The 18,695-nt window shown below is 29.7% G+C and overlaps 1 protein-coding gene across 5 annotated transcripts in view; it reads left to right on the top strand.

Moving 5' to 3' along the window:
* Positions 1–18,695, top strand: part of LOC107451382 (inversin) — a 43,150-nt gene that overhangs the window by 5,306 nt on the left and 19,149 nt on the right. For 4 of the 5 annotated variants that reach the window (XM_043054756.2, XM_043054755.2, XM_043054754.2 and 1 more), the window contains exons 3-9: positions 2,667–2,840; positions 5,155–5,220; positions 10,546–10,647; positions 11,732–11,830; positions 12,800–12,875; positions 16,105–16,208; positions 18,362–18,527. In XM_043054756.2, coding sequence (XP_042910690.1) covers positions 2,667–2,840; positions 5,155–5,220; positions 10,546–10,647; positions 11,732–11,830; positions 12,800–12,875; positions 16,105–16,208; positions 18,362–18,527 — 787 coding nt within the window. The remainder of the gene's footprint in view (positions 1–2,666; positions 2,841–5,154; positions 5,221–10,545; positions 10,648–11,731; positions 11,831–12,799; positions 12,876–16,104; positions 16,209–18,361; positions 18,528–18,695) is intronic. The other variant, XM_071185377.1, reaches the window with a different exon arrangement.

The following is an 18,695-nucleotide window of genomic DNA, read 5'->3' as shown; positions in this document are numbered from 1 at the left end:
GTTTTTTGTCATAACTCTACAAGAAATCATCCGATTGACATGAAATTTGAATATGATGTACATTATTTTGTACTTAAACGATGGTAAAAGAATAATGGTGCAGAAATGAATAGAAAGCTTAAAGTAGGGTATGGAACAAAAAAGGCTTTATTTGACTTATAGTGGCGCTGCACATGATTGCCTGAAGAAACGTAAGTACAACTGACAGATGTTCCCTAGTATGGGATATGCCTTCCCCTTACTGTAATTGTTGCTTGGCATCGTCTCTCCATGCTAAGCACCAGATTATCCAGGAGTTCTTAAGGTAAAAGTCTCCATTCCTCCTTTAACGCATCTTTCAGCTGATCGGTGTTACCAGGAGGATACTGTCGTGTCGCAAGACGTCTCCCTAATGCACCCCACACATGCTCTATGGGATTTAGATCTGGAGAGAAGGCTGGCCAATCCATTCGTGTGATATCTTCACCTTCCAGTAGCTCTTGAACATTAGCAGTACGGTGTGGCCGGGCATTGTCATCCATAAAAATGAAGTCTGGTCAAATGACCCTTCGGAACAGACGCACATGGGGTAGGATTATCTCATTGCAGTAGCGGTCTCCAGTTACAGAACCTCAGTCGAAGATCTGAAGCTCAGTCTGTCTGTTCAACATAATGCCACCCTAGATGACAACTCCAGGACCACCGTAACGATCTCTATCCGCGATGTTATTGGGATGAAATTGAGCTCCAACCTCTCTCCAGATCAACTGACGTTGAGAATCTCTTGTAGCACTAAAACGACTCTCATCTGTGAAAAGGCGACTCCATTGATGAGATGCCCAGTTTTTGTGTTCTCTGCACCATTCTAAACGGTGCCATCAATGGCTAACTTTTAAAGGTATGCAGCGTTCAGGACGTCTAGCAAATAAGCCACCTTTGTGGAGGCGTCTGGCCATTGTAAATCTTGATACTTGTCGTCCTGTGGCTGTGCACAGTTGCTGAGATATCGCGATCGTTGACTGAAAACGATTTCTTTTTGCCTGGAGGACAATGCAACGGTCATCTCTTGGTGTTGTTTGCCTTGGACGGCCACCACCAACCTTCAGAACAGCTGTACTGGTAGTTTTAAAGGCATTCAAAGCACAAGAAACAGCACTTTTGTTGATCTCAAACTCTTCGGCGACACTGGTTACACTATGCCCCTCCTCAAGCTTCCCAATCATTCTACCTCAAGTAAAATCGTCGAAATGATTTCTTGATGACATGTTTCACAAAACAAATCACTTGCACTTGCAGCTAATGTCTTTACCTACGGTGTTCTTCACCCTTTTATCACAGCTTTGACCTGCGCACACCGACCCACAAGGTTTAGGTACGCTTACATCACCTACGACCCTTTTTTCTAAAATTTGCATACAAATAATCTTTCTACTGAATTACGTGCATATTATACTGCAATTTCATGGCTATCTTATACTTTGTTGGGGAGCTGTGACCGAAAAACCACTTGTTGCTTAAGTTTTGCACACCAGTGTATATATATATATCTGGGTCCCAAAATGGGCCCCTATTTACTGTCTGGTTAAGATTATTCCATTGCTTTACTCTTTAGGTAATTGTAGATCTCTTACCGGATCATTCAACTTACATTGTGTGATTTTATGTTGCTGTATTGACTTCTCATTGCTCCAAAACTCAGGATCTTTGAAGGTGACGAAATAGCACCAGTATCACTACTACTATCATCGCTTGCCCTGTAAGACTCAGGTGGGTTTGGAAAAAGCAAACTGACTTGCTGATCATCCAGATCCTGGGAGTAGAAATTCCAATTGATGTCTCTTATTCTTCAATGTGGAACTAAGACTAGAAGCTCAAAAAAATGCAATGTATATGTGGGGACCAGGGCTCGTACTGGTCTTCGAGTCCACAACCAAGGCACAGATTTTGAACTTTCTTAAAGGCTGACGTTATTGTTTGCTTTTGTAATTTTAACCTCTCCAGAAATATATTTTATAACCATCCATGAGCAGCCGATCTAATTTTGGGTTTACGACTACTACTGTTCAACTCTGTAGCCTTGTAATTTTGAACCCAATCCAGAAGACAAGGAAATTCCTGGAACAGTACCCCCAGTGGTATGATTTGTTATGGAAACATGAAGGACTTTAGGGCTCAACAGATTTAACTTGCATCAGTCACCATTGCCTACACCAAAAGTGTTCGGCCGGCAAGGATGGAATCCATGACCTCTTGAACATGGGCCATGTGCCCTACCAAAATAAAGCAAAAGACGAGATATAGCATGAGAGGTCTCAAGAAATATAGCAAAAATTATCAGCATAGTTTACCCATTTGCAAGATATTTTGCTATCTCACACACAAATTGAACTGAAATGGATTACTATTAGGGCATTGTTAATAGTCTTTTCTGTACATGCAAAAAACTTAGCCGATTATGTACAGAAACTAAACTAAAGTTATATGAAAATAAATCATTTTTTATTAATTTTAGAAAAAGGAACCAAAAATAGAATTGTGCTAATTTTTTTCAATTTCACAATTATTTTTTTAAACTCGTCAATTAATTTTCAAATGTTAAATAACAATTTAATTTTCTTAATCATAAAAAGTGCCTGCCTGTGATTTGTTTCCCATATCTAAACTTATTAGTTATTTATCTTAAACAGGGCTTTCATCGATGCGTGAAGCTGCTTCTGTCATACGATGCATCCTATCAACTGAAGGATTTTTCGGGAATAACGCCTTTACATTTGGCTGCTATAAATCCTAATTCCAAGTGTCTGTCTGCAGTTCTTAAGGTTCTCAAGCCCGGAGAGTCAGATATTCAAGACAGCTCAAAAGTAAGTCTCTTTAGATGATACAGGGTTAACTACTATTTCCAGTTTCAAAAGGATGTTTATTTACTGGTGTCTACATGCAAAGCAGGGTAATGCACATAAAGTACTCAACCCTGTGGCAGAATAGCAGCGACATTGTCGCAGAACATTACAGAGTTCTTGCAGAAAGATTTTTCTTTTAAAGAGTAAAAAAAAACTTTTCTTTTCTACAGAAATTTGCTCGTAATATTTTAATGTAAATCTCGTGTTAATGTTACTTGTAATATCTAAAATGTGGTAGATACCTTCCATATCTGTTTGTTATTATTAAAAGTGTATTGCAGAAAGAAATTAGTGATAGAGATGGCTGGGTGGCGCAGTTGGTTTGTCGTCGTCCTTCTGAGCCCAAGTCAGCGGGTTCGATCCCCGGCCCAGACACCAGATTTTCGGGATGCAGAAAATCCTCAGCGGCCATGTCGTATGATTATGTGGCATGTAAAAGATCCCTGGAGTGCCTTATTGGCTCTTCGCATTTCCGGTAAAATTAAATTCCTAGTGCACTTTAGCATCCAGATAGAGTCTCGGTGCTGCCATCTAGTGTGGCAGAAACTAGACGTCCAAAATTAACATGACCAACGGTATCTCACCCATTGTGGTGGTCCTGAAAGAGTGGATACCACCTCTGGAGAACGCTCTAGGTCTGCTCATCGGCAAGACTGATTGTGCAGCTCATTGGAAATAAAAAAAATTAGTGATAGAGAGTTTTGTCGCTGAAAGCACAAATAAATTCTGCCACAGGGGTACTCACCAAGTTTCTTATACTTACATTAAATATTCAATGTACCAACTGCTGGGGTTCGGAAATGCTCGCCTTCCAAACAGCTTTCTCCCTTCTCAAACTGACCAAATTGCTGGCATAAAATTCCCTCAGTAATAGATGAATCACAGGTTAGAATGTCTTCGCCGTCAAGCTAACCATAGATGGTTTTGTTCTCCTTGTAATTTTTAGTAATTTTAGAACTTAATGATCAGCTTCATGCTCAATGAAATGCAATCAAAAATAGTATTCAACATGGTGCGTGGCATTTTTAAAAAGTGCTTAAAGGTACTTATTTTCATTTTTTAAATGCCCTTAAAGGTGCTTTTTTCATTGAGTGATTTTAAAAAGTGCTCAATTTTCCCTTTTTGAAAATATATTTTCCCTACTGTGGTGAATTTCACCACTTATTATTCAAAAGCGAGCTTTTTGCATTATTCTATTCAATGATTTCACAATTCATTCAACCACAATCAACGTACCATCGGTCCGTAGCTTATGAAAGCACCACTCATTTTACATGTTTGATGAAATACTTGGGAGTCTGCATGTGCATGGTTCAGAGAGATTATTGCACTCTCATGTGAAACTCTGCTGCATTTTTCAAGATATTCTCACTTTCAGACTTCATTTTCCACCCTCTGATATCGAAAGGAAAAATCTCTCGATCTTTTTGTGGTGGCTAATATAATTTTAAAAAAAAGAGTTCTTTGTCAGATACTAGTTATTTTATCATGATCATATAAAGTCTTTGAAAATTATTTTGCATTTTGTTAAAGTATATATAGTGCTTAAAAATATTTTTGAGTCCTTAAAAAGTACTTAAAAGGTGCTTATTTTTTGGTGAAATATTTGGCTATGCACCTTGTCTAATATATCTGCCAGTTTGTAAGCAAAAATATTAAGTTACGGTTGTGAACTCATCAACTTTGTTAGAACAATATAATGTTATAACCATATAAATGTTATTTTAAAAAAATGATTACTTCGAAAAATTACTTCTGTTCACCAATAGATCTAAATATTTATAATACTAATAGATAATAATACTTGCACATGGGAAGTGGAGGCACAAGCGTAAGCAAACAGAATTCCTTTCCGTACATATGTGCTAAGTGAATAATTTTAACTTTGGTAGAAAAACTGCCAAGTTAGTTGGTTTAGTTTTCTGCCAAAAAACAACAGTCGTTGTGAAGCAATCATCAGGATTGCTGAGTGGCAGCAAATAGGGGGCTTAACCTCCTAGCTTATGAATAAAATTTTATAAAAAAATTTTTTCCACTTAATGGTTTATTTTTAAAAAAATTTCAACTTTTTAAACCAATGATTTTTTTTTAAAAAAATCGAATAATTTAAATTGGGATTTTAATCATGCTTTAAATCCTGCTAACCCTGATAATAAATGCAACTTTTTCCTCCCTTGTATTGTCTGAAGAATTTGTGATATTATTTCATTGTTCTTATACTTTGAGCATTAGCCAGAGTATTATTATAACAATGTTTTAATATTTGTGTTTCTAGAAAACTGCCCTGCACTGGTGTTCAGCATGGGCAAATGCAAGTCATGTTGGAATGTTGCTCTTAAAGGTATATTCTTTTCTTTAAAGTTATAGTTCTAAAAATCTTAAAACTTTTACATGAATTTTTTTGACTGCATATTAATAAAGAAAATACCTATTATTAATCTATCAAGTAACAATAGCATTAATAACATAAATGTGCTGTTCCATATCATGGGATTTTGGGAATAAAACTATTATATATTAAAAGAGCACAATCTCTCTATATATTTCTCTTACATGGTGAAAAAAAAAAGCCTCATTACAACTCCTCGAATGGCAACGCTAGAAAATCGACCGATGATTGCCGCTAAAAATGTCACATGCCAAATCTAGCTGAGGTGGCTTTTAAAAACAGATACTGAAATAACCAGAGAGAGCATAAGCTAGGCAGAAGTGAGTAGTCTTTGTCGATTTGTCGAAAGCGCTTTTTTTCACGAATTTATATATTACAAATTTATTTGACGATTTATTTCATTTATATCACGAATTTATTTGTTTTACTAGAATTTATTTGTTTATGCAGGTTTTTCCATTGCAATTCACTTATTTCAATTTTTAATAGACTTAATTATAGCCAAAATTTTAACCTATTTAAAGAGATATCAGTTTTAGAAATTTTATCTTAAGATTTTATACTATAGCACATTTCTAATAGGTTTAACGAATTACATGTCATTTATTTGAATTCAAATTTATTTTAATGACTTAGTATTTACTAAAAAGATGTAATTTTTTCTTAAAAAAAAGTTGTTATATGGATTTGAATGATTGTTTTGAATTCTTAGAATTTTGTGCATTTGCAATGTACCTAAGTTAGTAGCGAGAGAAGCGAGCTTGGTTTGCGAAGCAAACCATATAAGATTGCGTGGCAATTTTCGGGGGTTGACGAGCGTTAGTGAGCAGAGGGCGCAGCCCACTAGTTTATTAATAATTTACAACATTAAAAATTTAGAATACAGAAGATGCATCTTCATGCAACACTAGCAGGTGAGAAATTTAAACTGAAACTTCCCACAAGGGAAGAGGGGAAGTCCAGATTCAATTGCGTATGCATGATGTGATAGTTCACATAGCTTCGAACTGCTAAATACATGACAATTTACATCAACACTTTAATTTGCCAATAATACTTATGGATCAAAAGTAATATTCATGAGGAATTCTTAATATATCTATATCTTTTTGTTATTTTACTTCTCAATTCAAAATTTCTTCTCTTACCAGGGTTCCCATGATACTTGAAAAACCATAAAAGTCCTCGAATTTTGTTGAAAAAAATCAGGACCCTGAAAAGTCCTTGAACTCTGCCATGGAGTACTTGAGAAGTTCTTGATTTTTTGGTAGTAAAATAATAATAATCTTTCTTACAAAAAAGCAGTAAAAAAATAACAAATAAATTCAAACAAAATTATAGATTTCTAATAGATGCAATTTTTAATGCTTGAAGTGAAAAGAGGTAAGGAAGGTACAAAATTTTTCTCTCCTGGATTTTTCACTCCAGATTATTGTTCATCTCTGATGCTTAGAAAGCTGAAATTTCTAGCAAATTTTAGTTTTGGTATTCATAGTTTTTGAATGATAACTAGTGTTTAATCAATTTAGAAATATGTTCAATGTGTTAACTTCATTATTATGACAGGTTAATATTGTTATCCTATTTGTTTTTTTAATTTTTATAAGAAGGATCATTAATTTGTTATCATATAAAATCAGATTTTTTACATTAGTTTTTACTGCTAATAAATAAAATTTAGTTCTAGATTTCATGAATTATGAATAAAAATCGTGATTCACATTAAACTGATTCTTGATTTATGGATCAGAATTCATATCAAGTGTTCTATGAATTGGGATTAAAATGAAAGTGATTAATAAATCATATATCAAATGTTTCATTAAAGTGATTTGCAAATTACTCTTCTGGATACGTATTGAGGTATTTTATAAATCACACATCAGGATTCACATTAAAATTATTTATCAAGCACACATCATGATTTCAATTAAAGATATGTCTGAATCATGTAACGTGATATGCATTTAAGTAATTTCAGAATCGTGCATCACAATTCTCATTCAAGTAGTCTATATGGTATTAGAAGGATTTAAGATTTACGCATTGCGATTCACATAAAAGAGATTTAAGAATTAATGCTTGCAATTCTCCTCAAAATGATTTATGAATCACACATAGTTCTAAATTAAGAAACTTTCGAGTCACAAATTATAATTTCCCTCATAATGATCATTATTTGCATGAAAATTATTAACTAATCATGCAACAGAATTCACATTAAAATGATTTATCTCACATCGTGATTTACGTCTTGTTAGTTCCTGCGTTTTGTAACATTTGCTATTCATATTGTTCCAATTTACGAAACATACACCGCAATTTGATTTCAACTTACAAATTGTGATACGTGATTTACGCAATCTTCGAAACTTACTTCACCTTTCTTATAATTTTGATTTACATATAATATATCTAGATTTTTATAAACGTGATTTTTAAAAAGTATGCATCGTGAAAATTACGCATGTTCATAAAATTTTAAAAATCACTCTTCTCATTTTATGGATCTATTTTAAAGAAAATATAGCTTCGTAAGTCTTAGTTATCTGTGAAATACTGTTCTACGATAGATTTTATTGTGTTGAAAATACATTATTGATATTCTGAAGCAACAAAATCAAATTTTAATAACAAAACAAATTTGTTATTAAAATTGAAACAGATGTGCTAAATGGATATGTTTTGATATTTTATGTAATTATATTCATTTCCTGTAACCTAATATTTGGATTTAATATATTAAAAAAAAGTTTATATTTGAATAAACGTGCAATTACATAAACTTTATCAATTATTTACTATGCTTGTTTAATGTAATATTATTTTTCATTAACTCTAATTTACTTCAAATTTTTCATTAAAAGTTTCACTGATGCTAGTTTTAGTTAGTTAGTCTCAATTGAAGTTTTTTAGTCAATTGCAATTTTTCAAAGTGATTTGAAGCAGCAATATAACTATCAACCATTTGCATTAGTAGCTGATAAATTGAATTATTATTAATATTATTATTTTGTCAAATAAGCATTATGCTTTGAAAATTTACAATTTCTGTTTCGACGCAATTATAAAATCTGGTTGACATGTACTTTAGTATATTAACTGTAATACAGAATGGGTCCATAATTAATTTGTGTTTAGGTTCTTGAAAGTCATTGAATAGTCCTTGAATTTTTTTTCGAAAATTGAGTGGGAACCCAGCATACTCATTCAATTCGGAAGTGTTTTGCTTTGTATGTGTTCTGGCATTCATTTTAAAATGAAGTTCTTAAAATATGCTACATGTTCATTGTTTTAAATATTTGCCTTATAACCATCTCATTCAACTTATCTATATTATTATTCGATTTTTATATATCAACTGTGCATGGTTAATTGTACATGGAAATTGCTTTATAACGGATAATTCAAAGAATTTCCCTATTTACACATTTATAAATTTTATTGTTTGGAGTCACAACAGTTTTAAGTCCTTTGTTTCAAGATGAATTCATAAAATGCTTAAACGAAAAAGTAAAGAAGAAAAAAAGTTGAGCTAACCAATCTTTAGTAATAAAAGGCATCTTTCTCTTTCGTTTATAATAAAGCGCCATCGTTTCAATTACAATATGCTCTAAATTATTATTATTTTATATTTATGACTTAATAAAATAACATAAATAGCAATTCATTTGTATGTATTCACCTTTTGCTTTTATTTTCTGCCCAATTTACAGTTCTATTAAAATATAACTATAATTCTATAGTTTTAGTTTTAACTTTTTTTTTCTCCATGCAAGAAATGAATTTTCGATCCAAAATTTTCAATAAGGAATGCTTAAAACTGCTCACTGGTTGAATATCTCAGTTTTCAATACTTTGTTACCAGCGTGAACTAGAAATTTCATTGTTTTTTAACAATGTGTGCCTTTACGTTTTGTAGAAATTCTTATATATTAATTATTGTTTACATACCCTGGACATAACATAATTAACAAGCCCTTGTATGGATATACAAAGGATGTTTAAGAGATTAGAAATTTTAAAAAATAAATTATTAATATTTTAATTTAGTTTTAAATATTTTACTAATCATATTTTTAATTTTTTAATGTGAAATTTTTAACTTTATTCTTTTTTAAAATTTCAAAATTTTTCATGATGCCTTTAGATGCATTTCACTTTTTTATGTCTTTTAAAAAAAATTAAATTTTCAGGAAAAGATTAAAACTTTTCCCCTGAGCAATACTTGTAGCCTAATTCTCTGGATAAATCAAAAAATATAAGAAAATCTAATTCTTTTTTCGTTCTAATCTTTTAAAAAACCCTTGGGAAAAGTTTTTTTTTTAGTTAAAATCATCATCCTATCAGATTTAAGTTATGGCATGTTATATTTCCTTTCCTGTTTATCTGAATGTACAAATCGAAATGAAGATATTTTATACTTTGTGCTGTACATAATTATATTTTGTGCTGTGTATAAGATAAATATTATGAATAAAACACAAAATGATCACAACTATAATTTTAATTCTCAAAGTCAAAATGCAAAATGTTATGTCACTGTTGAATTACATTTTGTGTTTCAACACTGAAGAAGAATCTTGTTTAAAAGATTAAAAATATGATGTGTACGTTTTTTGTGCTTTATTCATTGTTTTAATCAGTTAACTGTGCCATATGAATATGAGGAGTTAGTCTAACAATATAAAAGTTCTGTAAAATAAATTACCATAATTTCCTGCACATTATCCACAGATTAGCTGCTAAAAGAGTATTGAAATCATCGCTGCGGCTCATCTATCGAAATTATTTATATCAAACATCATCAATTTCTTTTTTACCTTTGTTAGTCATAAAAGTGTATAAGACCATTTCTACTTTACGAAAAAAGTTCGCACATGCAAGTTTGGAGTTGTGGACAAGAACATTGTTAAAATATATTTTCCCGCAAAAACTCTTCAATCAAGCTCTTTGAATTCACATACACAATTTTTTCGCATTGTTGAAATATATATGAAAGTTATGCTGTATCTTTTTTTATTTACATAAATAAAAGTAGATTTTTGCAATAAACAAACCACCATACAATCCGCACATTATATTGCAGTGTTTATTAACAGAACTGAATTTATAAACTGAAATATCTGCCCCTACGGATTGTCCATCTTCGTGGACACTCCGACACAGGAAATTACGGTAAATTTCTATTCTGTTTGAAATTTAAGTATCTCTGATTTTATTAATCACACTATATAGTTTATTTCTTTTTTATATACTTTTAAAATACTTTTGTAGGATGCTAATATATGCATACCTGATGATCAAGGAAAAACACCTCTTCATTGGGCAGCTACAAATCCTACATCTAGTGCATTGGATTGTGTTAAAATTCTCTTGGTAAGTTGCATTCCTTGTTTCTCAAAATTTTACAAAGATGTAACCCTGCTAACTGATAATTTAAAAATCCAACTTAAACAAAATAGATAATTGAACTTTTTTATCATTATTTATACTCATTTTATTCCGAACATATAAAATAAATTAATTTTCACTTTGTGAATAAATTTACTCATTTAAAAGGAGGAAAAAATTCCTAGATTTATTTGCCATTTGTTATAAATGTCATCTTTGGTGCCGTGCCCAAAAATACAAATCTGCTGTGTTAATAATTGAGAAATTTTTGATTTTGGTGCCAGTGATGTGTAATCTAAAATTTATATTTGTGAACTTTATTTATGTTATATATATTTAGTGTTTTCCTAAGAAATAGATATTTTTTTCACTTCATGAATGAATTTATGAAAGGGTTTTCTTATAAATAATGATTAATCTAAACTCAGCGACAAACAGCCCCTGAAGGGCCAAGGTCTACTGTGCCCATCTCAGGTTTCTTAAAGTTTGGGATTAATAATGATTATGAGGCAGAAAAAAAATCTATTTTGGGATTCTTTTTTCACTGTTTTGTGTTTAAAAGATATATATTCACTTTTATGTGCCTTTTAACTTCCTATAACCTATATTCATATATATATATAAAACTATTGAGATTGAGAGGCAAGATTGAGAGACAATTCTATTAATTTAGCAAATTCAGTTTTATTTTCCTAGCATTCGCTTTGTTCTATGTTCATTTAAAAAATATGTATTAGCTTAATTAATTTAGGAGAAAGGTGACAGTCAATAAATTGGCAAGATTCTGACGAGATATTTTTATTTATTTTGAGAATTCTGTTTATTTCTGTATATGTTCACTTTGTTCTGTGTTCATTTAAAAATATCTAATGACTTTATGAACAACTTTAAAAAATACTTACTTCACTTTGATCTATTTTTTTTAAAAAAATACATATTTTATGTTTAGGAGAAATAAGCAAATCTTATAAATTGGCAAAATTATGAGAGAGTCTTATTTATTTTTGTTTATGTTTACTTTCTCCTGTGTTCTTCTAAAACTACATATTTGCTTTGTGAACTAATTTAGGAGAAGGAAGGAAATCTTATAAATTGGCAAGATTATGAGGGTAGATCAGCATTGCATCTTGCTGTAGGTGCTGGAAACATTGAAGTAGTTCGCTTTCTGGTAATTTTGAAACATTTAAAGAAATTTAAATTAAGGCTGTTTTTATCTTTAATTTTTTTGTACAATTTTTGTTTAATTTTGTGAATATTACCTGTCCAGGAACTACTAATGTAGACTGATATCAGGGGTCTGTCTAAGTTTTTCTTAGAGATACCTTTTTTTGTGAAAATTTAGACATAATTTGTAAAAATTATGTTAAAAAATTAACACAAAAATGTGGTAAAAATATGGATTTATCATTTCTGAGGGGATACAAAAATAAAATTGAGAAAAATTATTTTGTGAAACTACCGTTTTTTCTGAAGTTGAATTAGTGAAGGTACCGCTAAAAGGAAGTAAATTAGGCCTGGACAGGCCCCTGGATGTGTGACATCAACAAAAACTTCAAATTTTTTTTAAAGATTAGATTAAATTAAAATACAGAAACAGAAAAGTAATAAAAAAAATTTTTATAATATCCGTATTAGAATAACAACATCTAAATTTATTAATATCTGGTGGAAAATTTATTATTAAATTATAGAGGATTAAACTAAGAAATTAATCAACAACACTGAAACAGAGACAAAAAGATATTGCTCTGAATTATTTATAAAAATTGCTGATAGAAATTAATTTAAATAGAGTTTTAATCTCAACTTTCTGATCATATTTTAGATATTAATATTGAATATTGTTTGCTACACTAAAATGTGCTAATGTCACATTGTATCCATTATTGTAAGCAACAGAAACAAGCTTTAAAGATTCATGCTTAGCTGTTCTTTAAGGAGTAGTAAGTATTAGCAAAAAAGTATGTCTAATTTTTTTGAAAAATGTGATCCTCGTCTGTAATTTCGTACAGTTCATAGAAAAGTTTTAATTTATTAGTTCACTCAGTTGACAATAGTTTCATATTTTCTTTAAACTGAATGCCAATATATAGTTGACTGTTATTTTTTAATTTATTTCAATTTTTTCCCTTTTTAGGTTTCAAAGGAAACATGCAACACAGATATATTAGATAATGCATTTTGCACACCTCTACATTGGGCTGCTAAGAAAGGTAAAAATTGATTTAAAAATGAATTTAAACTGTATTTCCGTCTTGTGAGTTATTTGCAATTATTGTTTTCATGCATTGTGTTTGTTGCTCAATTTGCATTTTACTAATTGAAACTCATGACAAACAATTGTTAACAATGTTACAAAATTTTTATGTGGTGTAATTTGTTTATGTACTGAGAGGGGACACAGTTCAAAAAGAACTTTTAAACTAATCTAATTTGCACAAATGAACACAGGAAATGTTTTTTTATGATGATTAGGCACATTTGTAGTATAACATATATGTTTTTAGTAAGGAACTCTACAATAGCTCACTTACCTTCATACCAGTAGCAAAAAATCTCCAGCACAGCAGCATGTATATTATAACAGCATTTGCATAGTATTTTTTCATGTAAGTTTTGTTTTTCTTTTTTGAATTAGAACAGTGGCTGAAAATGCTTTAAAACAAAATTTTGGCTTTTCATTCTGCTCAAAAATGAAAAAAAAAATTTCTTCAAAATTGCTCTCAGTTTTTCCAAAACTTCTAATGTTCAATGAACTAATGACCATTGTTCAATGAACTAATGTTCATTGAGCAAAAAGTGTAGCTCTGACCGAATTTGGTGCTAAATTTGTCTTCAAAAATCAGTTTTGTCACTTCAAAGCAGCAAGTACAATTTTCGTTTTTCACCTATATCAATTAACCTGTTTAGTTGGACTTTTTGTTTCCCTCATTGAATAGAGTGCATTCTATAACTAATTACTAAAATAACAAAATTCACTTGTCCAGTAATTCGGCTTAAGCTTTATAACGTTCCAAATACGCAATTTATGTTGTTTCGAAAGCGCAATAAATCTCAAAGGGAACACGAAAAAAAGGTATTATGCGTTCGTTGAAACAGGGGACTATCCATCATGGAAGAAAAGAAAAAAATCTCGTCAGCAGATGTATGCAAGCAAATTTATAGCCAAACTTTAAATATGTATGAACACGAATCTTTTTCTTTCTCATTTCTATCGTATCAAATTACATTCTTGCTTTTAACTAATGCAGGCATTTGACCAGTTCTACTTCAGAACCTTAATTGTCCATAACTGTTTTTGTTTTGAATTTTTTTGTTTTTTTTCTACGAATATAAAGAAGAGTTGCAATGGACATATTGATCGATGAATAAAGAACGGTTTTAAAAAGTGCTTAAAGATGCTTTTTAGATTGGGTGTTTGTAAAAATTGCTTAATTTTTTCTTTTCCTTAATTAAATTCTTTCTTTCCCACATTGATTGTCACTATAGATAACAAAAAGCGTGGTTTTCACAATGTTTTACTAATGATTTTCACAACTCATTGAGCCATAGTCTGTTCTTGTGTACCATTATACTTATCGTGTAGAAGCACCAATCATTTCAATGACTCATGGAGATCTGCATGCGCTTAATTACTGTGCTGGATTCTTGCACTCATATAGCAGTCAACAAGCAGCACTTTGAAATTTTAGTCTCCCTTTGATTCATTTGATTTAATAAGGACTAATTGAGATTTTCTTTTTAATTATGAGAGTTGAGATGCCTAATGAACTGCCATATATAATGAAGTAAAAAATTTGAGACTTTTTATTGTATCATGACTTTACCAGATTCTTTATGAAAATTTGCTGTACTCTTGAATTGTTTTATGGAAAGAAAAGAAACCTGAATATCTTTTAATGGCAAGATCTTAAAAGAATGAATTGAGGAACTTTCAATTTCTTAACATTTAGCAAATACAGGAAGAAACCTTATGTTACAGATTTTTTAAATTATGCAGTTTATATTTTTGTTCATTTTATATAAAAATAATTGAAAATTTAATAATTTTTAAATTATAAAATAGGATGCATTTTACTTTTAACAAAAATGTTTAGTTTCAATACTTGTTGTATTTTTATTTCAAAATTCATGAATTTTTTTTCATTAAAGAAATAATGACCAAGTTACAGATTTTAATAAAAATTTAACATGGGCCATTCAGTAATTGTAATATGAATTTATTAGTGTTTTCTTAATTTGTTTAAATATCTACACATCTTTATATGGTCAATAATATTAATCTTATAAATGTTTGTGAACAAAAACATTCATAAATAATTTTTATTTAAATCTAAAATATTCACTTAATAACTTAACCCTTTGCCTGAACTCTGTTCGGGTAAGGCAAATGCGCCGATTTTAGAATGCTGGCCTGAGTTCGAGCAAGAGAAAAATCAGTGTTTCAATTCCAATGCAAAATATGTAATTTACCATTTTTCCATTGGATGGTGATACTTGTTTTTGAATTTTCCTGAGAAAGGTTCTGTTGTTTTGCTCCATTTGTCAGATTTTTTTTCAAATTTTGCTGTTCTTCTCATGGATGGAATTCATGACAGTTGATATAAATAGTAATATTGTTCTATTAGTTTATTATATTTATCTTGAAATTTATGGCATTAAATTACTGTACATTAACATTTCCTATTCATGTGAAAATATCGAATATGGTAGTTATTTCATTTAAAATTATGTTTTTATAAAAAATTATCCATTTCTAACATTTTGATGATATTAGGAAGCAAAATTAAAGAAACATTTCTTTCTTTTTTGGTGCGTTTTCCCAAATATATTCCAGAGACAAGAGGTTAAATTTAAGTTTAAAAAAGGTTTTTTGCAATTTGTTGATTATATATATATGTAATAATTTGCTGTTTAATACTTATATCAATACATATGCGTATATGTTAATACATATTTCAATTACATCCATGCAAATATGTAAATAAGGAAGATTGATTTGCTCTGTCATGTAAAAATTGGAAGAGTTTATTTTTTATATTTCCTGATTTTAAATAATTTTTTCTTGATTTGAAATCTAACTAACAAATTAAGTCTTTGCATATATAAATTCATGAAGATGTTGAGCTAGAATAAAAATAACTATGGTTATTTTCAATCAAGGATTAATTTGTAATAATCATATAATAGTCTTATCCATTTTAGATAGAAATCTAAGCATTTTACTTAAAAAATTGTTTTTATTTGATACTAAGCAATATGATTACAGGACTTTGATTGATAACTGATTCTTTTTCAAAAATCATTTTGCCAAATCTTGATCAACTTTGGATAGATAAATTTTTCTATGTGAAGTTTTCACTAACTAGTTAAGTCTTTGGCATTATTATTTGGCAATATCTTTTTATGTCATTATAGTTGATGTATATTTTTGTGCATTAGGCTTTGCTGATAAGGCTGATATTTTATTGAAGAAGAGCCTTTACACTAGTGCTGATGACTCTGGTGCAACTCCTTTACATTATACTGCTTTTCATAATTATGCTGTAAGAAATTCATTTACATTTTATTTATTGTATTTCTGCATATCCACAAATGTTCATAGATATGTTATTTGCTTACTTTAGCATATTTTTTCTCCATAAATTTACTTAATAATTAAAACTAGATGCTGAATGCTATTTTGGGTTCTGAGGGTTATTTTTGTCACTTATGTAGTTGTGATTTTCTTATATCTATATAAGGCTAAAACATTTTAACTGAATTCAAACTACCTGTTTTAAATTTTCTCATTGTCAATATGATGGTACTTTTGAAACATATTTCTTAGTTCATTTATAAGTTCTGTATATTTTTATTTCAATTTTTATTAGAAGAAATTCTTAAATTTTTGCTCTTGCATTTGGTATGATATGTGTTATTTTTAAAAGTTATGTAGGATTTTTATTTAATTTATTAAGGTATTTTTTTTTTTTTTTTTACATTTAACTAAAGTTTTCCCTCAAACTCAGATATAGTATTTCTGGTATAAATACCAATATATAGTATAAGTGCCCTATATGCATAGTATAATATAATAATGGTACAAATGCCAAGTAGTAAATATATAGCATAAATGCAAAGTTTTCTCATAATTTGATATGGTTACATTTTTTAAACATATTTTACCCTGTTTGGATTTTTGAAGTTGTATTTTAAATTAAGGCTTTCTCAGTATAGAAATATGTTTCAAATTTGTCAAAAGAGCAATTGTATTTCTCTAGATGAAATTCTTACTTAAATTAATGCAAAGTCGAGTTCTAGTTTTAAAATAAATTATTACTTTCTCTGAAGAAGAATAAATTTTCGATTTGGGTGTTTTATTTGTATATTAATGAATGTCTGTTTAAAAAATTATTTTTCTCTGTTTTAAAAAAACATAGATAAGTAATCAGGGACCAATAAAGAATTTAAAACTTAACCTTTATTTTTGTGAGCATTTTACAAATTATTTTAGTTTTAAACACTATTAAATTAATTTTTTTAGTGTTACAACAAATACCTACCATATTCATAGTTGCCAACTCCACTGGATTTTCCAGGAGATTACTTGATTTTGCAAGTCTCTCCTGGTCTACTGGTTTAATAAAAATTCTCCTGGTTTTTATACATTTTAGAAAATTCCCTAAAATTGAGTAAGTTCCCTATAGAAATGGAATTTCTGCACATATTATTGCTTACTTGAATATTTAAATAAATATTACTTATACATCAGGAAGCGAGCCTCATTTATAATAATTAGTTTCAATCAAGTTCATTTAATGTCAGTCATAACTGCAAAACATTGCAATTTTTCTATTTTGATGACTATAAAAACTTCTAAAATTCCCAATGTATAAAATATTAGAGCATTATCTTGAAATTTATTTTATTTGGTAAAATTTACTGGATTTTTTCCTATTCATGTTGACAGCTATACTTGTTACTCAGTAAAACATAACCAGGTATACATATCATTTTATGTTTATTCAAATAAGGCAATCTTTTTTAAATTTCTATATTTCTAATCATATTTATAGATGAGATTATAAATATAATGGATGAAATAAAATAAATTATATGCTTCCCTAATAAAAACTCTTAAGAAAGCTAAATATGTCATTTTGCAAAAAAAGCTAAATATGTTAATTACAAGCTCTGGTTTTGTTGCGCATAACCACTTTATTATGCCTAGACACTGCTTTTATAACTTGCTGCAGCCAGGCATAAGTTAAGAAGGTGAATATGAACTTAAGTGAGCCCTTTGTATAAGGATAATAAAAACGGTAGGCATAGTGGAAAAATTTTTAGACATTATTTCTTGAAAAAATAATTTCAAATTATTTTCTCCTTTCTTAACTATAACAATTTAATGTAATAGCAAGTAAAAATAATAATTCTGACAATTTAGTGTGTCAAAAAAAAATTTTAAGAAACATTTGCACTAAATCAGATGTTTAAGGTAATTTTCCTTCTCACTAACTTTGAAAGTTAAAGTGTAACAGCTGTCTTTGTATTAACATGTTGTGGATCGGCTTAGAAATTTTTATGAATTTACATCAGTGTATTTAAAGTTATTAAATATTTGCGATATATTTAAAGTTCAAGTTAAAATCTCTTTTCAACACTTTCTTTTTGAAGCTACTGAAATTTTTAAGAATTATTTTGTGTATTTTGTTAGAAAGTTGTGGAAACATTTTTATCGAGATCTTTCATTTATGACATTGCTGATGCCAGCGGAAGGAATGCAATATTATGGGCTGCTGCAAGAAATGCTGATGACGTCATTGAAGTTATGGCAAAGAATGGAGTCCTACTGGACTGTTCTGACAAAGATGGTTTGACAGGTATTACTTTTACGTTTCTTTTATACAAACTTATAATATATATATATATATATATATATATATATATATGTGGAGTTTCAGCGCCGTAGCGTAATTAATAACTGCAAGTATTACATCACTCTCCATCATGTAATACTTTAAGAGGTTTCATCATCCTTTGTATAAGGA

Source organism: Parasteatoda tepidariorum, chromosome 9, assembly GCF_043381705.1.
Source record: "Parasteatoda tepidariorum isolate YZ-2023 chromosome 9, CAS_Ptep_4.0, whole genome shotgun sequence".
Classification (NCBI taxonomy): domain Eukaryota; kingdom Metazoa; phylum Arthropoda; class Arachnida; order Araneae; family Theridiidae; genus Parasteatoda; species Parasteatoda tepidariorum.
The sequence above is the reverse complement of the archived record's forward strand: the minus strand, read 5'-3'. Positions and strand labels throughout refer to the sequence as shown.